This window comes from Corvus moneduloides, chromosome 26, assembly GCF_009650955.1.
Source record: "Corvus moneduloides isolate bCorMon1 chromosome 26, bCorMon1.pri, whole genome shotgun sequence".
Taxonomy (NCBI): domain Eukaryota; kingdom Metazoa; phylum Chordata; class Aves; order Passeriformes; family Corvidae; genus Corvus; species Corvus moneduloides.
Genome location: NC_045501.1, coordinates 1,354,809 through 1,376,382, shown reverse-complemented (window position 1 = coordinate 1,376,382; position 21,574 = coordinate 1,354,809). Strand labels below are relative to the sequence as shown.

The following is a 21,574-nucleotide window of genomic DNA, read 5'->3' as shown; positions in this document are numbered from 1 at the left end:
AATTTGGAGAAATAGCACCTTAGAACATCCAAAAAAATAAAACAAACCTCCCCCCCCCAAAAAAAAACCCCCAACCCCCCAGGATAAAAAAGGCTCGAAAAGGGTTAAAATCCATCCCACCCCGTACAATGCACGTGTCAGAAGTGGCAGTTCTGCTGCAGGACGATACAGAATCACAATTTGCATTTTCACAAAGTTTCCCCATTTTTCCCACCCCTCCCACCCCAAAATTCCCTTCCCTCCCCCTCCCTTCCCCTAAAAATCGCTCGCGGGGTTTTTCGAGGATCAGTTCTGGGGTCTCTGTGCCCCCAGGTCAATCCTGGGATCTTCTCCTCTCCCCCACCTCTCTCCCTTCATTTTTTAATATTTTTTAAAATCCATTGGAATTTCTTTGCTGAATTCAGGTTTTGTTTAAAAAAAAAACCAAAAAAAAAATTCCCCCCCCCCAAAAAATCTGGAAATGATCTGGGAATGTCATGGCTCGACCTCATTTCCCTCCTTAATTAAAAGAGATGAAATTGCCTCAAATCCCTCCCTCCCATCCCAAATGGTACCACCAGGAAATAGTAAAAGGAAAGGATTAAAAAAAAGCCCCAAAAAGGAAAGGAAAAAACCCAAAAAAGAAAGGAAAAAACTAAAAAAGAAAGGAAAAAACCAAAAAAGAAAGGAAAAAACCAAAAAAAGAAAGGAAAAAACCAAAAAAGAAAGGAAAAAACCAAAAAAGAAAGGAAAATAAAAAGAAAGAAAAAAACCCAAAAAAGAAAGGAAAAAACCAAAAAAGAAAGGAAAAAAACCAAAAAAGAAAGGAAAATAAAAAGAAAGAAAAAAACCCAAAAAAGAAAGGAAAAACCCAAAAAAGAAAGGAAAAAACCAAAAAAAGAAAGGAAAATAAAAAGAAAGAAAAAAAAACAAAAAAGAAAGGAAAAAAACCAAAAAAGAAAGGAAAAAACCCAAAAAAGAAAGAAAAAACTCAAAAAAAGGAAAAAAAAAGAAAAAAAGGAAAAAAAGCCTAAAAAGGAAAGGAAAAAAACCCTAAAAAGGCAGAAAAAAAAACACAAAAAAGAAAGGAAAAAAACCAAAAAAGAAAGGAAAAAAAGCAAAAAAGAAAGAAAAAAAAGCAAAAAAGAAAGAAAAAAAACCCAAAAAAGAAAGAAAAAAACCCAAAAACCAAAGAAAAAATCCCCAAAAAACAAAGAAAAAAACCCAAAAAATAAAGAAAAAACCCCCAAAAGAAGACAGAAAAAAAACCCCAAAAAAGGCAGGAAAATAAAAACGAAAAAGACCCCCAAAAACCCCCAAAAAGACAAAAAAAAAAAAAGGAAAATCAAAATGAAAATCCAAGACCTCCAGGCAGGCTACGCCTTAAAACCGCGGGGTGAACGCTCTGGGCACCGGGGCTGGCGGCCGCTGGGCTGGGGCTGAAGGGGAAGCAGGATCCATCTGCATTCCCGATCCCGATCCCGATCCCGGCCATCCCAGCGAGTCCTTCATGGAAGGGGTTTTACTTCTGCTCCCGTTGCTTTGAGCCTCCTCCCCATCCCCCCAAAACCCCCCACCCTCCCCATCCCAAACTTGCTGTATCCCCCCGAGTCTCCCTCCCCACCCCAAACGGGCTGGAATCTGGGATTCCATGGGAATCTGCTGGAATCTGGCCGAGGGAGCAGAGGAGCGGCCGCAGGGCACCCACACCGAGCTCAGGGGGGGATCTTCCGAGGCCACCTCTGGGTGCTCCCCCCAAGCCGAGCGGAGCCGCCTCCAAACCCTTCCTTTGCTCAAACCCCGCCAAAGTTCGGATCGGCTTCCCAAAAAAACCAAAAAAAAACCAGGAAAAAAAGCAACAAAACAAAACAAAACAAAACCACCCCGAAGGCTTCCCGGAGAGGAGCCAGCAGGAATTAGTTCTTGTCCTCTTTCTTGTCATCGTCCTCTGAGGGGTAGGAGTGCCATGTCAACCGCTCCTCGTAGAACGAGATCACCACCTGCGGGCACTTGATGTTGGCTTCCTTGGCGGGCACCAGGTCGGCCTCGTCCGAGTTCTTCCTGGGGTGGGAGAGGAACGGGAGTGAGGGAGGAGCTGGGAAAAGGGGGATGGGGGAGTGGAAGGAGAAGGGATCAGGGGGTCCCAAAGATCCCGGGTATTGATCCCAAACCCTGATCCTAACCCTAACCCTAAACCCTGATCCCAAACCCTGACCCTGATCCTAACCCTGACCCCAAACCCTGACCCTGATCCCAAACCCTGACCCTTCCTAGGCGGACACCAGGTCGGCCTCGTCCGAGTTCTTCCTGGGGTGGGAGAGGAACGGGAGTGAGGGAGGAGCTGGGAAAAGGGGGATGGGGGAACGGCAGGAGAAGGTGAAGACCCCGAACTGTAACCCTGACCTGGACCCTGAACCCTGACGCTGATCCTGACCCAAACCCTGACCCTGACCCTAAACCATGACCCCAAACCATGATCCTGACCCTGGTCCTGACCCTGACTCAAACCCTGACCCTGATCCTGATCCTAACCCTGACCCTGATCCAAACCCTGATCCTGACCCTTCCTAGGCGGGCACCAGGTCGGCCTCGTCCGAGCTCTTCCTGGGGTGGGAGAGGAACGGGAGTGAGGGAGGAGCTGGGAAAAGGGGGATGGGGGAGGGGAAGGAGAAGGGATCAGGGTGTCCCAAAGACCCCGAGCATTGACCCAAACCCTGACGCTAAACCCTGACCCTAAAGCCTGATCCCAAACCGTGATCCTGAATTGAAGCCCGACCCTGATCCTAACCCTGAACCTGATCCTAACCCTGACCCTTCCTGGGCGGGCACCAGGTCGGCCTCGTCCGAGTTCTTCCTGGGGTGGGAGAGGAACGGGAGTGAGGGAGGAGCTGGGAAAGGAGGGATGGGGGAGTGGAAGGAGAAGGCGAAGACCCCGAACCCTAACCCTGACCCTGACCTGGACCCTGAACCCTGACGCTGATCCTGACCCAAACCCTGACCCTGACCCTAAACCATGACCCCAAACCATGAACCTGACCCCGGCCCTGGTCCTGACCCTGACTCAAACCCTGACCCTGAACCTGATCCAAAACCTGGATCCAAACCCTGATCCTGACCCTTCCTAGGTGGGCACCGGGTCGGCCTCGTCCGAGTTCTTCCTGGGCTGGGAGAGGAACGGGAGTGAGGGAGGAGCTGGGAAAAGGGGGATGGGGGAACGGCAGGAGAAGGGATCAGGGTGTCCCGAAGACCCCAAACCCTAACCCTAAACCCTGACCTGAACCCTGATCCTGATCCTGATCCTGACCCAAACCCTGACCCTGATCCTGAACCCTGATCCTGATCCTGAACCCTGACGCTGATCCAGACCCTGATCCCAAACCCTGACCCTGATCCAGACCCTGATCCCAAACCCTGATCCTAACCCTAAACCCTGACACCAAACCCCTGATCCTGATCCCAAACCCTGACCCTTCCTTGGCGGGCACCAGGTCGGCCTCGTCCGAGTTCTTCCTGGGGTGGGAGTGAGGGAGGAGCTGGGAAAGGAGGGATGGGGGAGTGGAAGGAGAAGGGATCAGGGTGTCCCAAAGATCCCGGGTATTGACCCTAAACCCTGACCCTAAACCCTGACCCTAAAGCCTGATCCCAAACCCTGATCCTGAATTGAACCCTGACCCTGATCCTGACCCTGAACCTGATCCAAAACCCGGATCCAAACCCTGACCCTGACCCTTCCTGGGCGGGCACCAGGTCGGCCTCGTCCGAGTTCTGCCTGGGCTGGGAGAGGAACGGGAGTGAGGGAGGAGCTGGGAAAGGAGGGATGGGGGAGTGGAAGGAGAAGGCGAAGACCCCGAACCCTAACCCTAACCCTGACCCTGACCTGGACCCTGAACCCTGACACTGATCCTGACCCAAACCCTGACCCAGACCCTAAACCATGACCCCAAACCATGACCCCGGCCCTGGTCCTGACCCTGACTCAAACCCTGACCCTGATCCTGACCCTGATCCAAAACCCGGATCCAAACCCTGACCCTGACCCTTCCTTGGCGGGCACCGGGTCGGCCTCGTCCGAGTTCTGCCTGGGCTGGGAGAGGAACGGGAGTGAGGGAGGAGCTGGGAAAAGGGGGATGGGGGAACGGCAGGAGAAGGGATCAGGGTGTCCCGAAGACCCCAAACCCTAACCCTAAACCCTGACCTGAACCCTGATCCCAAACCCGGACCCTGATCCAGACCCTGACCCCAAACCCCGACCCTGATCCCAAGCCCTGACCCTTCCTTGGCGGGCACCAGGTCGGCCTCGTCCGAGCTCTTCCTGGGGGTGGGAGAGGAACGGGAGTGAGGGAGGAGCTGGGAAAAGGGGGATGGGGGAGGGGAAGGAGAATGGAATTCCTGAGGGGATCAGGGTGTCCCAAAGACCCCAAGCCCTAACCGTAAAACCTGACCTGGGTGCTGGACCCTGAACCCTGGCCCTGATCCTGACTCAAACCCTGACCCTGATCCAGACCCTGTTCCCAAACCCTGACCCTGACCCTAATCCAAACCCTGACCCTGATCCTAACACTGACCATGATCTGAAACCTGATGCTGACCCTAACCGAGATCCTGACCCTGGATCCTGGCCCTAACCCTGATCCTGATCTTGTTACTAACCCTGATCCCAACCCTGATCCTCATCCTAACCCTGATCCCCATCCTAACCCTGATCCTCATCCTAACCCTGACCCTGGTCCTAATGCTGATCCCGACCCTGACCCTAACCCTGACCCTGATCCTGACCTGAATCCCAACCCAGATCCTGACCCAGACCCCAACCCTGACCCTGGTCCCAACCCTGATCTTGACCCTGATCTTAACCCAGACCCTGACCCTGATCCAGACCCAGACCCTGACCTGAACCCTGGTCCTAACCCTGACCCTGACTCTGACCCTGATCCTAACCCAGACCCTGGTCCTAACCCCGGTCCTAACCCAGACCCTGATCCTGATCCCAAACCCTGATCCTGACCCTGGTCCTAACCCAGACTCAGACCCAGACCCTGATCCTGATCTTGACCCTGGTCCTAAGCCTGATCCTAACCCAGACCCTGACCCTGACCCGAACCCTGATCCTGGTCCTAACCTTGACCCCGATCCTGGTCCTAACCCTGATCGTGACCCAGCCCCTGATCCTGATCCTAACCCTGGTCCTAACCCTGACCCCGATCCTGGTCCTAACCCTGACCCTGACCCTGGTCCTAACCCTGATCCTGACCCTGGTCCTAACCCTGATCCTGACCCTGGTCCTAACCCAGACCCTGACCCTGGTCCTAACCCTGATCCTGACCCTGGTCCTAACCCAGACCCTGACCCGAACCCCGATCCCAGTCCTAACCCTGGTCCTAACCCTGATCGTGACCCAGCCCCTGATCCTGATCCTAACCCTGGTCCTAACCCTGATCCTGACCCAGCTCCTGATCCTGATCCTAACCCTGGTCCTAACCCAGTCCCAGCCCCTCCCGAGCCCCCCGGCGCGGGGCAGCAGCCAGAACCGGGATCCCCGCGGCGCTGGGGCGGCCCTGGGGCGGCACCGGCCACGGGCAGAGGGACCATCCCGGCTCCTGCTCCGGCACAATTCCCGATCCAGCGGTGCCACCGGGCATCTGTGGGGCCGGGGAGGGGGCATGGGGAGGGGGCAGGGGGGAAGGGGAAAGGGGAAGGGGCATGGGGAAAAGGGGCACGGGGAAAAGGGGCATGGGGAAAAGGGGCATGGGGAAAAGGGGCACGGGGAAAAGGGGCACGGGGAAGGGGCATGGGGAAAAGGGGCACGGGGAAAAGGGGCACGGGGAAAAGGGGCACGGGGAAAAGGGGCACGGGGAAGGGGAAAGGGGAAGGGGGACAGGGGAAGGGGCACAGGGGAAGGGGCACAGGGGAAGGGGCACAGGGGAAGGGGCACAGGAAGGGGCACAGGGCACAGGAGGGGGCACAGGGGAAGGGGCACAGGGCACAGGAGGGGGCACAGGGCACAGGAGGGGGCACAGGAGGGGGCACAGGAGGGGGCACAGGGGAAGGGGCACAGGGCACAGGAGGGGGCACAGGAGGGGGCACAGGGGAAGGGGCACAGGGCACAGGAGGGGGCACAGGGCACAGGAGGGGGCACAGGGGAAGGGGCACAGGGCACAGGAGGGGGCACAGGGCACAGGAGGGGGCACAGGAGGGGGCACAGGAGGGGGCACAGGGGAAGGGGCACAGGAGGGGGCACAGGGCACAGGAGGGGGCACAGAGCACAGGAGTGGGCACAGGGGAAGGGGCACAGGGCACAGGAGGGGGCACAGGGCACAGGGAAGGGGCACAGGGCACAGGAGGGGGCACAGGAGGGGGCACAGGGCACAGGAGGGGGCACAGGGGAGGGGGCACAGGGCACAGGAGGGGGCACAGGGGAAGGGGCACAGGGCACAGGAGGGGGCACAGGAGGGGGCACAGGAGGGGGCACAGGGCACAGGAGGGGGCACAGGGGAAGGGGCACAGGAGGGGGCACAGGGGAAGGGGCACAGGGCACAGGAGGGGGCACAGGGGAAGGGGCACAGGGCACAGGAGGGGGCACAGGAGGGGGCACAGGGGAAGGGGCACAGGGCACAGGAGGGGGCACAGGAGGGGGCACAGGGCACAGGAGGGGGCACAGGGCACAGGAGGGGGCACAGGAGGGGGCACAGGGCACAGGGAGGGGGCACAGGAGGGGGCACAGGGGAGGGGGCACAGGGCACAGGAGGGGGCACAGGGGAAGGGGCACAGGGCACAGGAGGGGGCACAGGAGGGGGCACAGGGGAAGGGGCACAGGGCACAGGAGGGGGCACAGGGCACAGGAGGGGGCACAGGGCACAGGGGAAGGGGCACAGGGCACAGGAGGGGGCACAGGAGGGGGCACAGGGCACAGGAGGGGGCACAGGGCACAGGGAAGGGGCACAGGGCACAGGAGGGGGCACAGGAGGGGGCACAGGGGAAGGGGCACAGGGCACAGGAGGGGGCACAGGGCACAGGAGGGGGCACAGGAGGGGGCACAGGGCACAGGAGGGGGCACAGGAGGGGGCACAGGGGAAGGGGCACAGGGCACAGGAGGGGGCACAGGAGGGGGCACAGGGGAAGGGGCACAGGGCACAGGGGAAGGGGCACAGGGCACAGGGAAGGGGCACAGGGCACAGGAGGGGGCACAGGGCACAGGAGGGGGCACAGGAGGGGGCACAGGAGGGGGCACAGGAGGGGCAGAGCCTCGCTCACCACTTCATGAGGAACATCAGCTCCCCGCTGGAGTCCGTGGCGCCGATGATTCGCTCCGGCTCGAAGCCTCGGGCGAAGCCTCGCGGTTTCTCCGACTGCGGAAAGGGAGGAAAAGCAAAGGAAATTCCAGGGGGGAATTCCCAGGGGGAATTGGCGGCTCCGGGCTGGGCAGGGAGCGCCGGAATCGCGGGGGGGGGGGGGATGCTCCGAGGGCTCCGGGAATGCTCAGCTGGACAGGGAGGGGGAGAAGGGAACGGCCTTAAAGTGGGATAGGGCAGGGATGGGCGGGATACTGGGAAGGGATTCCTGGCTGGGAGGGTGGGGAGGGAAGCGGACTGGGAGCGGACTGGGAATGGACTGGGAGCTGGACTGGGAGTGGGACTGGGAGCTGGACTGGGAATGGACTGGGAGCAGACTGGGAGCTGGACTGGGAGCGGACTGGGAGTGGACTGGGAGTGGACTGGGAGTGGGACTGGGAGCGGACTAGGAACTGACTGGGAGTGGGACTGGGAACTGAACTGGGAATGGACTGGGAATGGACTGGGAACGGAACTGGGAAAAAAACTGGGAAACCACTGGGAACGGACTGGGAAAGGAACTGGGGAAAAAGCTGGGAAAAAAACTACGAAACCACTGGGAATGGACTGGGAGCGGACTGGGAGCCGACTGGGAGCGGGACTGGGAGCGGGACTGGGAACTGAACTGGGAATGGACTGGGAATGGGACTGGGAACGGATTGGGAACGGGACTGGGAAGCAGACTGGGAAAAAAACTGGGAAACCACTGGGAATGGACTGGGAGCGGGACTGGGAGCGGGACTGAGAGCCGACTGGGAACAGACTGGGAACGGGACTGGGAAGGGGACTGGGAACGGACTGGGAGCAGACTGGCAAAAAGCTGGGAAATGGACTGGGAATGGGACTGGGAGTGGGACTGGGAAAAAACTGGGAAACCACTGGGAACAGGACTGGGAGTGGGACTGGGAATGGACTGGGAACGGACTGGGAACTGAACTGGGAACGGCCTGGGGAAAAAGCTGGGAAAAAAGCTGGGAAAGCACTGGGAATGGATTGGGAACGGACTGGGAATGGACTGGGAGCGGGACTGGGAGCGGGACTAGGAAAAAACTGGGAAGCGGACTGGGAACAGACTGGGAGTGGACTGGGAAAAAGCTGGGAAATGGAGTTGGAACAGACTGGGAATGGACTGGGAGCAGACTGGGAGCTGACCGGGAGCGGGACTGGGAACAGACTGGGAACAGACTGGGAAAAAGCTGGGAAATGGACTGGGAACGGACTGGGAATGGACTGGGAGCTGGACTGGGAATGGACTGGGAACGGAACTGGGAGCTGACTGGGAGCAGACTGGGAGCAGACTGGGAGCGGGACTGGGAGCAGACCAGGAGCGGGACTGGGAGCAGATTGGGAACGGAACTGGGAGCTGACTGGGAGCAGACTGGGAGCTAACTGGGAGCGGGACTGGGAGCAGACTAGGAGCGGGACTGGGAGCAGACTGGGAACGGAACTGGGAAGGGGACTGGGAACGGACTGGGAGCAGACTGGCAAAAAGCTGGGAAATGGACTGGGAGTGGGACTGGGAAAAAACTGGGAAACCACTGGGAACAGGACTGGGAGTGGGACTGGGAATGGACTGGGAACGGACTGGGAACTGAACTGGGAACGGACTGGGGAAAAAGCTGGGAAAAAAGCTGGGAAAGCACTGGGAATGGATTGGGAACGGACTGGGAATGGACTGGGAGCGGGACTGGGAATGGACTGGGAGCGGGACTGGGAGCGGGACTAGGAAAAAACTGGGAAGCGGACTGGGAACAGACTGGGAGTGGACTGGGAAAAAGCTGGGAAATGGAGTTGGAACAGACTGGGAATGGACTGGGAGCAGACTGGGAGCTGACCGGGAGCGGGACTGGGAACAGACTGGGAACAGACTGGGAAAAAGCTGGGAAATGGACTGGGAACGGACTGGGAATGGACTGGGAGCTGGACTGGGAATGGACTGGGAACGGAACTGGGAGCTGACTGGGAGCAGACTGGGAGCAGACTGGTAGCGGGACTGGGAGCAGACCAGGAGCGGGACTGGGAGCAGATTGGGAACGGAACTGGGAGCTGACTGGGAGCAGACTGGGAGCTAACTGGGAGCGGGACTGGGAGCAGACTAGGAGCGGGACTGGGAGCAGACTGGGAACGGAACTGGGAGCTGACTGGGAATGAACTGGGAGCTGACTGGGAACAGATTGGGAGCGGACTGGGAGCGGGACTGGGAGCGGGACTGGGAGCAGACTGGGAAAAAGCTGGGAAATGGACTCGGAACGGACTCGGAACGGACTGGGAGCGGACTGGGAGCGGGATTGGGAGCAGGACTGGGAGCCGACTGGGAGCCGACTGGGAGCCGACTGGGAGCCGACTGGGAGCTAACTGGGAGCTAACTGGGAGCAGACTGGGAGTGGGACTGGGAGCTACCTGGGAGCTACCTGGGAGCTAACTGGGAGCAGACTGGGAGCAGACTGGGAGCGGGACTGGGAGCTACCTGGGAGCTAACTGGGAGCTAACTGGGAGCAGACTGGGAGCAGACTGGGAGCAGACTGGGAGCCGGACTCCTCCCGGCCTCACCTCTTCCTTCTTTTTCTTTGGTTTGCTCTCCTCGCCCTTGTCCTCGCTGTCCGACTCCGCCTTGCGCTTGCTGCCCTCGGATTTGTCGCTCTCGTGCGCGGTTTTCTGGGATTGCAGGAATTCCGCGATCAGGTCCGGGCAGTCCAGGTTCTCCTCGGGCTCCCAGGTGTTGTCTTCGCTGCGAGCAAACGGAAAAGCTCCTCGCTTAATTTTCCAGAGCCGGGAAAATCCCGGGATTCGGGGATGGTGGGGATGGTGGGAAGAGCGAGTTGGGATTGCTGGAGGGAAGGAGCTGATTCCCTTCTCAGCAGAGAATTCCTTGGATTCTCCCCCGTTGGATTGGAGGGGGGAACCCTGCTGGGATTTCTTTCCAGGTTGTATTGGGATATTCCCAGCCTGGCACAGTGGGATGTTGGGAACAGTGGCATTTTGGGAACACTGGGATTTTGGGAACACCAGGACATTCCCACCCTGGCACAGTGGGATTTTGGGAACACCGATGGGATTTTGGGAACACCAGGATATTCCCACCGTGGCTCAGTGGGATTTTGGGAACGGTGGGATTTTGGGAACACTGGTGGGATTTTGGGAACGGTGGGACATTCCCACCCTGGCACAGTGGGATTTTGGGCATAGTGGGATTTTGGGAACACCGATGGGATTTTGGGCACACCGGGACATTCCCCCCCGGCACAGTGGGATTTTGGGTACAGTGGCATTTTGGGCACAGTGGCATTTTGGGAACACCGATGGGATTTTGGGCACACCGGGACATTCCCACCCTGGCACAGTGGGATTTTGGGCACAGTGGGATTTTGGGCACAGTGGGATTTTGGGAACACCGATGGGATTTTGGGCACACCGGGACATTCCCACCCTGGCACAGTGGGATTTTGGGCACAGTGGGATTTTGGGAACACCGATGGGATTTTAGGAACATCGGGACATTCCCCCCCGGCTCAGCGCCATTTTGGGAACACCGGTTGGATTTTAGGAACACCGGGACATTCCCCCCCTGGCACAGTGGGATTTTGGGAACAGTGGGATTTTGGGAACAGTGGGATTTTGCGCACACCGGGACATTCCCACTCTGGCACAGTGGGATTTTGGGAACACTGATGGGATTTTGGGAACACCGGTTGGATTTTAGGAACACCGGGACATTCCCACCCTGGCACAGTGGGATTTTGGGAACACCGATGGGATTTTGGGCACACCGGGACATTCCCCCCCTGGCTCAGCGCCATTTTGGGCACACCGGTTGGATTTTGGGCACACCGGGACATTCCCACCCTGGCACAGTGGGATTTTGGGAACAGTGGGATTTTAGGAACACCGGGACATTCCCACCCTGGCACAGTGGGATTTTGAGCACAGTGGGATTTTGGGCACACCAGGACATTCCCACTCTGGCTCAGCGCCATTTTGGGCACACCAGTTGGATTTTGGGGACACCGGGACATTCCCACTCTGGCTCAGCGCCATTTTGGGCACACCAGTTGGATTTTGGGGACACCGGGACATTCCCACTCTGGCTCAGCGCCATTTTGGGAACACCAGTTGGATTTTGGGCACACCGGGACATTCCCGCTCTGGCTCAGCGCCATTTTGGGAACACCGGTTGGATTTTGGGGACACCGGGACATTCCCACTCTGGCTCAGCGCCATTTTGGGCACACCGGTTGGATTTTGGGCACACCGGGACGTTCCCACTCTGGCTCAGCGCCATTTTGGGCACACCGGTTGGATTTTGGGCACACCGGGACGTTCCCACTCTGGCTCAGCGCCATTTTGGGCACACCAGTTGGATTTTGGGCACACCGGGACATTCCCACTCTGGCTCAGCGCCATTTTGGGCACACCGGTTGGATTTTGGGCACACCAGGACATTCCCACTCTGGCTCAGCGCCATTTTGGGAACACCAGTTGGATTTTGGGGACACCGGGACATTCCCACCCTGGCTCAGCGCCATTTTGGGCACACCAGTTGGATTTTGGGCACACCGGGACATTCCCCCCCGGCTCAGCGCCATTTTGGGAACACCGGTTGGATTTTGGGCACACCGGTTGGATTTTGGGGACACCGGGACATTCCCACTCTGGCTCAGCGCCATTTTGGGAACACCAGTTGGATTTTGGGGACACCGGGACATTCCCACTCTGGCTCAGCGCCATTTTGGGCACACCGGTTGGATTTTGGGCACACCGGTTGGATTTTGGGCACACCGGGACATTCCCACTCTGGCACAGTGGGATTTTGGGAACACCGATGGGATTTTGGGAACACTGGTGGGATTTTGGGCACAGCAGGACATTCCCACCGTGGCCCAGTGGGATTTTGAGCACAGTGGGATTTTGGGCACACCAGGACATTCCCACTCTGGCTCAGCGCCATTTTGGGAACACCAGTTGGATTTTGGGCACACCGGGACATTCCCACTCTGGCTCAGCGCCATTTTGGGCACACCAGTTGGATTTTGGGCACACCGGGACATTCCCACTCTGGCTCAGCGCCATTTTGGGCACACCGGTTGGATTTTGGGCACACCGGGACATTCCCACTCTGGCTCAGCGCCATTTTGGGAACACCAGTTGGATTTTGGGCACACCGGGACATTCCCACTCTGGCTCAGCGCCATTTTGGGAACACCGGTTGGATTTTGGGGACACCGGGACATTCCCACTCTGGCTCAGCGCCATTTTGGGAACACCAGTTGGATTTTGGGGACACCGGGACATTCCCACTCTGGCTCAGCGCCATTTTGGGAACACCGGTTGGATTTTGGGGACACCGGGACATTCCCGCTCTGGCTCAGCGCCATTTTGGGAACACCAGTTGGATTTTGGGCACACCGGTTGGATTTTGGGCACACCGGGACATTCCCACTCTGGCTCAGCGCCATTTTGGGAACACCAGTTGGATTTTGGGCACACCGGGACATTCCCGCTCTGGCTCAGCGCCATTTTGGGAACACCAGTTGGATTTTGGGCACACCGGTTGGATTTTGGGGACACCGGGACATTCCCACTCTGGCTCAGCGCCATTTTGGGCACACCGGTTGGATTTTGGGCACACCGGGACATTCCCACTCTGGCTCAGCGCCATTTTGGGAACACCGGTTGGATTTTGGGCACACCGGTTGGATTTTGGGCACACCGGGACATTCCCCCCCCCCGGCTCACCGCCTTTTTGAACCCACCACCTCTCACCCACCACTTCCTCTCCGCACCCACCCCAGCACGGAAAACCCCGCGGAACGCCGGGATCACGCCCAGAGCCGCCCTCACCCCCGGCAAAACCCAACCCCGTGCAGCAAATCCCAAAGGACGATCCCGACTTCCCGGGCGCTTACTCGGAGAATCCCTTCCACTTGAGCAGATATTCCACCTTGCCCTTGACCACCCGCCGGTCCAGCACCTTCTCCACCACGTATTCCTCCTCCTCCTCCTCCAGCACCTCTTCCACTTTCTTCTTGTTCTGCTTTTTTCCCATTGTGCCGGCCAGCTTCTCCGCGGCCGGGCGACGCTGCTGCGGCACGGGACGGAAAAACACACACACACACACACGCGGGCCCCGGTGAGTCCCTTCCCGGCGGAGAATTCCGGGGATTTTCCTCCTCGTTGGATTGGAGCGGAGGGGGGAAAGCCCCGCCGGGATTGCTGTTCAGGTTGGATCGGGGGATTGCCAGCGCGGGGAGAGCGGGGTTGTGGGAATAGCGGTGGGGTTTTGGGGATAGTGGTGGGATTTTGGGAATAGTGGGATTTTGGGAATAGTGCGACTTTGGAAACAGTGGGATTTTGGGAGCACCGGTGGGATTTTGGGGACACCGGTGGGATTTTGGGAACAGTGGTGGGATTTTGGGGATAGTGGGATTGTAGGAACACTGGTGGGATTTTGGGAACACCAGGATATTCCCACCGTGGCACAGTGGGATTTTGGGAACACTGGGATATTCCCACCCTGGTACAGTGGGATTTTGGGAACACCGGATTTTGGGAACACCGGTGGGATTTTGGGAACACCAGGATATTCCCACCCTGGCACAGTGGGATTTTGGAAACAGTGGGATTTTGGGGACAGTGGGATTTGGGGAACACTGGTGGGATTTTGGGAATAGTGGGATTTTGGAAACAGTGGGATTTTGGGAGCACCGGTGGGATTTGGGGAACAGTGGGATTTTGGGAATAGTGCGACTTTGGAAACAGTGGTGGGATTTTGGGGATAGTGGTGGGATTTGGGGAACAGTGGGATTTTGGGAGCACTGGTGGGATTTTGGGAACACCGGGATATTCCCACCGTGGCACAGTGGGATTTTGGGAACAGTGGGATTTTAGGAACAGTGGGATTTTGGGAACAGTGGGATTGTGGGGACAGTGGGATTTTGGGAACACCGATGGGATTTTGGGAACACTGATGGGATTTTGGGAACACTGGGATATTCCCACCCTGGTACAGTGGGATTTTGGGAACACCGGTGCGATTTGGGGAACACTGGTGGGATTTTGGGAACAGTGGGATTTTTGGAAACAGTGGGATTTTGGGGATAGTGCTGGGATTTTGGGAACAGTGGGATTGTGGGGACAGTGGGATTTTGGGAACACCGGTGGGATTTTGGGAACACTGGGATATTCCCACCATGGCACAGTGGGCTTTTGGGGACAGTGGGATTTTGGGAACACTGGGATATTCCCACCCTCTTACAGTGGGATTTTGGGAACACTGGTGGGATTTTGGGAAGAGTGGGATTGTGGGGACAGTGGGATTTTGGGGAACAGTGGGATTTTGGGGAACAGTGGGATTTTGGGAACACTGGTGGGATTTGGGGAACAGTGGGATTTTGGGAATAGTGCGACTTTGGAAACAGTGGTGGGATTTTGGGGATAGTGGTGGGATTTTGGGAACAGTGGGATTTTGGGAACACCGGTGGGATTTGGGGAACATTGGAATATTCCCACCCTGGTACAGTGGGATTTTGGGAACAGTGGTGGGATTTGGGGAACACTGGGATATTCCCACCTTGGCACAGTGGGATTTTGGGAAGAGTGGGATTCTGGGAACAGTGGGATTTTGGGAGCACCGGTGGGATTTGGGGAACAGTGGGATTTTGGGAATAGTGCGACTTTGGAAACAGTGGTGGGATTTTGGGGATAGTGGTGGGATTTTGGGAGCACTGGTGGGATTTTGGGAACAGTGGGATATTCCCACCCTGGTACAGTGGGATTCTGGGAACAGTGGGATTTTGGGAACAGTGGTGGGATTCTGGGAACAGTGGGATTTTGGGGACACCGGTGGGATTTTGGGAACAGTGGGGTTTCTATCAACTCCCGCTGCGGGAATTGTTAATCCCGGTGAAATCCCAGGCACATTCCCTGATCCCGACCCCTCTCCGTGGTCGTTTCCTTGCTGGATCAGGGATTGAGGCTCCGGGATTTTATCCAGCTCCTCATCCCAGAGTTTTCCACAGCTTCCAGAGCCATTTAGGGAAGCAAGAATTCCTGAAAATCCAGCCAGGGCTTGGTGGGAAGAGGCAGGAGGGATGGAGAGCTGGGAAAAGTCTGGATTCAGAGCTGGGAAATCCCTGGATCCAGAGCCGGGGAAAGTCCAGATCCAGAGCCGGGAAATCCCTGGATCCAGAGCCGGGAAAAGTCCGGATTCAGAGCCGGGAAATCCCTGGATCCAGAGCTGGGAAAAGTCCGGATTCAGAGCCGGGAAAAGTCTGGATTCAGAGCTGGGAAATCCCTGGATCCAGAGCCGGGGAAAGTCCAGATTCAGAGCCGGGAAATCCCTGGATCCAGAGCCGGGAAATCCCTGGATCCAGAGCCGGGAAAAGTCTGGATTCAGAGCTGGGAAATCCCTGGATCCAGAGCCGGGAAAAGTCCGGATTCAGAGCCGGGAAATCCCTGGATCCAGAGCCGGGAAAAGTCCGGATCCAGAGCCGGGAAAAGTCTGGATTCAGAGCTGGGAAATCCCTGGATCCAGAGCCGGGAAATCCCTGGATCCAGAGCCGGGGAAAGTCCGGATCCAGAGCTGGGAAATCCCTGGATCCAGAGCCGGGAAAAGTCCGGATTCAGAGCCGGGAAATCCCTGGATCCAGAGCCGGGAAAAGTCCGGATCCAGAGCCGGGAAAAGTCTGGATTCAGAGCTGGGAAATCCCTGGATCCAGAGCCGGGAAATCCCTGGATCCAGAGCCGGGAAAAGTCCGGATCCAGAGCCGGGAAAAGTCTGGATTCAGAGCTGGGAAATCCCTGGATCCAGAGCCGGGAAATCCCTGGATCCAGAGCCGGGAAAAGTCCGGATTCAGAGCCAGGAAATCCCTGGATCCAGAGCCGGGAAATCCCTGGATCCAGAGCCAGGATCCATTTTGGGGCTTTTTTTTTTTTTTTGGGGGTCATTTTGGGAACTTTTGGGTTCATTTGGGGTCATTTTTCAGTTCATTTTGGGGGTTTTGTGGCATTTTTTGGGATCATTTTGGGAATTTTTGGGTAAATTTTTGGGTATTTTGGGGCATGTTTGGTTCATTTTTGGGGTTAATTTTTGTGGCTTTTTTTGGGTTCCTTTTGGGGCGTTTTTGGGTTCATTTGGGTTCATTTTGGGCTCATTTTTTCAGCATTATTGGGTTCATTTTTTGGCATTTTTAGGTTCATTTCGGGGCAGCTTTGGGTTAATTTTGGGTTTCATTTCTGGGTTCTTTTTGGGGCATTTTTGGGTTCAATTTTAAGGGATTTTTGGGTCCATTTTGGGGTTTATTTTGAGGCATTTTTGGGTCCAAATTGGGGAATTTGGGGTTCATTTTTGGGTCCATTTTGGGCATCTCTGGGTTCATTTTGGATCCATTTTAGGGCATTTTTGGGTTCAATTCGGGTTCAATTTTGGGGTCCATTTTGAGGCATTTTGTGGTTCATTTTTGGGTCAATTTTTGAGTTCATTTTGAGGCATTTTTGCATCCATTTTGGGGCATCTTGGGGTTAATTTTGGAGCATTCTGGGGTTCATTTTAGGGCACTTTTGGGTTCATTTTTGAGTTCTTTTGGGGGCATTTTTGGGTTCATTTCAGGGGATTTTTGGGTCCATTTCTGGGTTCATTTTAGGGCATTTTTGGGTCCATTTTGGGGCATTATTGGGTTCATTTTAGGTTCATTTTGGGGCATTTTTGGGTTCATTTTTGGGTTCTTTTTGGGGTTCATTTTTGGGTTCTTTTTGGGGTTCATTTTGCGGCATTTTGGGCTTCATTTCTGGGTTCATTTTACGGCATTTTTGGGTCCATTTTGGGGTATTTTTGGGTTCATTTTTGGGTTCATTTTAAGGCATTTCGGGGTTCATTTCTGGGTTCATTTTAGGGCATTTTTGGGTCCATTTTGGGGCATTTTTGGGTTCATTTTAGGGCATTTTGGGGCATTTTTGGGTTCATTTTGGGGCTTTTTGGGGTTCATTTCTGGGTTCATTTTAGGGCATTTTTGGGTTCATTTTTGGGTTCTTTTTGGGGTTCATTTTTGGGTTCATTTTTGGGTTCAATTTGCGGCATTTTGCGGTTCATTTCTGGGTTCATTTTATGGCATTTTTGGGTCCATTTTGGGGTATTTTTGGGTTCATTTTTGGGTTCATTTTAAGGCATTTTGGGGTTCATTTCTGGGTTCATTTTAGGGCATTTTTGGGTCCATTTTGGGGCATTTTTGGGTTCATTTTAGGGCATTTTGGGGCATTTTTGGGTTCATTTTGGGGCTTTTTGGGGTTCATTTCTGGGTTCATTTTAGGGCATTTTTGGGTCCATTTTGGGTTCATTTTTGGGTTCATTTTAGAGCATTTTAGGTTCATTTTGGGGCATTTTGGGGTTCAATTTTCGGGCATTTTTGGGTTCAATTTTGAATTCTTTTTGGGGCATTTTTGGGTTCAATTTTAGGGCATTTTTGGGTCCATTTTGAGGCATTTTAGGATTCATTTCCGGGCTCATTTTAGGTTCAATTTCGAGGCATTTTTGGGTCCATTTTTGGGCCATTTCCATCCCTGGACACTCCCGAAAATTCAGCTCCAATTTTGTAACATTTAAGCCGTGACAAAAGCTCGGTTTATCCCAAAAAACCCCACGAATCCAAAGCAAATCTTGGCTGAACCAACTCGGAATCTTTTCCCTTTCCAGCGGCTGCTCCTCCCCCAGGGATCCAGGCAAAGCCAAAATCCTTGGATTTCAGTGGAGGAGAGACAGGGAAAGAACAAATTCCTGGAGGGAAAAACCCATCCAGGACACCCCAAAGCCTTGGGAATGAAGGAAAACTCGGGAAAAGGCTGGGAAGGAGCCTCAGGCTCAGCCTCATTCCCAGCTGGATTCCTGGGATTCATTCCCTGCTGGAAGGGGAGAAATCCGGGAATTCCAGGGGAATTTCACTCCAGTGGAAAACTCCTGGAATCACAGCAGGGATTGGGGATGTTCTCCTCCTCCCTGAAGATTCCCACAAAGCATTCCCAAGAGATGGAGGGGCCGCATTCCCAGGATTTTTGGGCATTTCCCCAGGGCTGGAGCATTCCCATGGATTCCAGGATGCCCAGCCCCACCTCCCCCTCTGGATTTTCAGCGGGATTTTGGGGATTTATCCCTATTTTTTGGTTTTTTCCCCCCACATTTCCAGGCTCTTCCACAGCGAAACCTGGAATTATTCCTCCAAAATCCCAGGATTTTTCCCCTCGGATGCCTCAGTTTTATGGGAACACACAGAGAGCTGCTTCCAAACCCATCCCTGGGATCCCCTCGGCGTCCCCATCCACATTCCAGAGCTTTTCCCACCCAAAATTCACCCACAGGACACACATGGAAGCAGAGCACATTCCCAGGATAACCCCAAGCCATTCCCTGCTCCCAGGACAGCTCCAAATCCATCTTTTTTTTTTTCCCTGGCAAAAGCTTTATCCGACCACCCAAATCCCGCAGCTCCTGCTCCTCTCCCAGACATCTCCCAGCTCTCATTCCCAGAGTTTCAGCTCCTCCAGCTCCCCGGAATTCCAGCAAAATTCCGCAGGGACTCCCCCAGAGCTGCTCCTGCTCAGCTCCTCTCCCTTTCCCAGCCCATCCTCGATCCCAACCCCAATTCCCGATGGCGGCTCCCCCCCAGACCCCCCAGATCCCCCCCAGCCGGTCCCTCCAGGGCCGGATTCCCGGGATCAGCCGCCATCCCGGCGTTCCCGTTCCCGCTCATTCTCCCCGCCAAAAGCTGACATTTGTCCCTCCCCGCTCCCAGCTGGAGCCTGGATCCCGATCCTGCTCCTTCCCACTTTTCCCTGCACTTCCTCCTCCTTTCGTTCCAGGGGGTTTGTAAAGCTCCGTCCCCTCAAATCTCATTTTTTCCTCCCAAAATCCCACTTTCTCTACTCCAAATCCCACTTTTTTTCCCCCATCATAAATCCCACTTTTTCTCCCTCTCAATCCCACTTTTGCTCTCCCGGCCACAATCCCACTTTTCCCTTCACAAATTCCCACTTTTTCCTCCCAAATTCCCACTTTTCTCCCTCTCAAAATCCCCCTTTCTCTCCCCCGAAAATTCTACTTTCTCACCCCTCCTAAATCCCACTTTTTCCTCCCAAAATCCCACTTCTTTTTCCCCCAAAATCCCACTTTTTCCCTCACAAATCCCCCTCTTTCTCCTCCCAAAATCCCACTTTTTCTTCCTCCCAAAATCCCGCTTTCCCCCCCCAAAATCCCCCTTTTTTCCCCTTTCCCAAAATCCCACTTTCCCCCCCAAAATCCCACTCCCCCCCTGCAGTTTCCCCTTTTCCAGCTTCCCAACCCCTCTCTCCGTGGCATCTCCCCCACCCCAAACACTCCTGGACCCCACCACTCCCCTTTCCCCCTCTGCTCCCCCTCTCCCAGCACCCCAAGACCCCACAAAGCTTCTCCCAACCCCTTTCCCCTAAACCCCCACCCCAAATCCCCCCCAGCTCTTCTCTCACCCCTTTCCCATCCCCCCCCAAAACCTCAAACCCCTCCCTCGCTGCTCCCCTCCCCCACAGCCCCAAATCCATCCCTGACCCCAGCCCCAAATCCATCCCTGCACTGACCCCAGCCCCAAATCCATCCCTGACCCCAGCCCCAAATCCGTCCCTGCACTGACCCCATCCCCAAATCCCTGCACTGACCCCAGCCCCAAATCCATCCCTGCACTGACCCCAGCCCCAAATCCATCCCTGACCCCAGCCCCAAATCCATCCCTGCACTGACCCCATCCCCAAATCCATCCCTGCACTGACCCCAGCCCCAAATCCATCCCTGAGCCCAACCCCAAATCCATCCCTGCACTGACCCCAGCCCCAAATCCATCCCTGACCCCAGCCCCAAATCCATCCCTGCACTGACCCCAACCCCAAATCCCTGCACTGACCCCAGCCCCAAATCCATCCCTGCACTGACCCCAGCCCCAAATCCATCCCTGCACTGACCCCAGCCCCAAATCCATCCCTGCACTGACCCCAACCCCAAATCCCTGCACTGACCCCAGCCCCAAATCCATCCCTGCACTGACCCCAGCCCCAAATCCATCCCTGCACTGACCCCAGCCCCAAATCCATCCCTGACCCCAGCCCCAAATCCATCCCTGCACTGACCCCAACCCCAAATCCCTGCACTGACCCCATCCCCAAATCCATCCCTGCACTGACCCCAGCCCCAAATCCATCCCTGCACTGACCCCAGCCCCAAATCCATCCCTGACCCCAACCCCAAATCCATCCCTGCACTGACCCCAGCCCCAAATCCATCCCTGCACTGACCCCAGCCCCAAATCCATCCCTGACCCCAACCCCAAATCCATCCCTGCACTGACCCCAGCCCCAAATCCATCCCTGCACTGACCCCATCCCCAAATTCCCCCCTCACTGACCCCCTCCCCTGCACCCCAAACCCCCCCACACTGACCCCATCCCCAAACCCCCCCTACACTGACCCTATAACCAAATTCCCCCCTCACTGACCCCAACCCCCCTCACTGACCCCTCCAGCCCCCCCAAACCCCCCCTAAATCTCCTCCCCCCCTTCCCCTGACCCCTCCCAGCCCCCCCTTCCCCGCCCCCTCCCCCCTCAGCCCCTCAGGCCTCTCCCCTCCCCCATCCCCCCCTCACAGCCCCTCACAGCACCTCCCCTCCCCCAACGGCCGCCCCGCCCCCCTTCTCCCCCCTCAGCACCGAGCCCCCCCACGCCCCCAATCGCTCCCGCTCCCTCTCCGCGCCCGCTGCGCGGTCCCCGCTGACCTTGCACAGCCCCGCCGCCGGTGTCCGAGGGAAGGGGCGCGGGGGCCGCGCTCGGGGGTCGGGGGGGGCCCGGGCCTGGCCGCGCTCCGTCCGCCGCCCTGAACAAAAGAGCCCGGCCAGCGCCGCTGCCCGCCGCGCGCACCGCGCCTGCGCGGCGCCCGCCCGCGGCACGCCGGGAGGTGTAGTCCGCGCCGCCGCCAAGCCGCAGTGCGTTCGGGTGTGGGCGCGCGGGGGGTGATGGGAGGTGTAGTCCGCGGGGCGCGGCGGCGCCGCGTGCGCGCGGGGTGTGCTGGGAGGTGTAGTGCGCCGCGCTCGTGGGGCATGATGGGAGGTGTAGTCCGGGTTGGTCCGGTGGCTGTGTTTTCTGCCTGTTGTTAATTAGATGATTGGAGTCATTAACGGCGGGAAAGACCTCGAGGGTCTTCGAGTCCAAGCTGTGGCCGAAAACAACCTTGTCCAGTTCGGAGCCCCGAATGCCACGTCCAGTG

General features: G+C 56.6%; 1 protein-coding gene across 1 annotated transcript; it reads right to left on the bottom strand.

Annotated features, from left to right (window-relative positions):
• Nucleotides 1-1,566: 1,566 nt before the first annotated feature.
• Nucleotides 1,567-21,194, bottom strand: CBX1 (chromobox 1). The gene is made up of 5 exons (XM_032091715.1): nt 21,087-21,194; nt 13,211-13,386; nt 9,858-10,035; nt 7,231-7,325; nt 1,567-2,040 (listed from the first exon to the last, which is right to left on the bottom strand). Exons 2-5 carry the CDS (start codon nt 13,348-13,350, stop codon nt 1,896-1,898), a joined length of 558 nt encoding a protein of 185 aa, XP_031947606.1. The 5' UTR covers nt 13,351-13,386; nt 21,087-21,194; the 3' UTR covers nt 1,567-1,895.
• Between the last annotated feature and the right edge of the window lie 380 nt (nt 21,195-21,574).

Bases quoted from the DNA above. Each gene is read 5' to 3' on its own strand.
- CBX1 (XM_032091715.1), bottom strand. From the start codon at position 13,350: ATGGGAAAAAAGCAGAACAAGAAGAAAGTGGAAGAGGTGCTGGAGGAG. The intron at 10,036-13,210 runs GTAAGCGCCCGG...GTTTGCTCGCAG, and splicing joins AAGTGGAAGGGATTCTCCGA to CGAAGACAACACCTGGGAGC. The intron at 7,326-9,857 runs GTGAGGCCGGGA...CCCTTTCCGCAG, and splicing joins CAAAGAAAAAGAAGGAAGAG to TCGGAGAAACCGCGAGGCTT.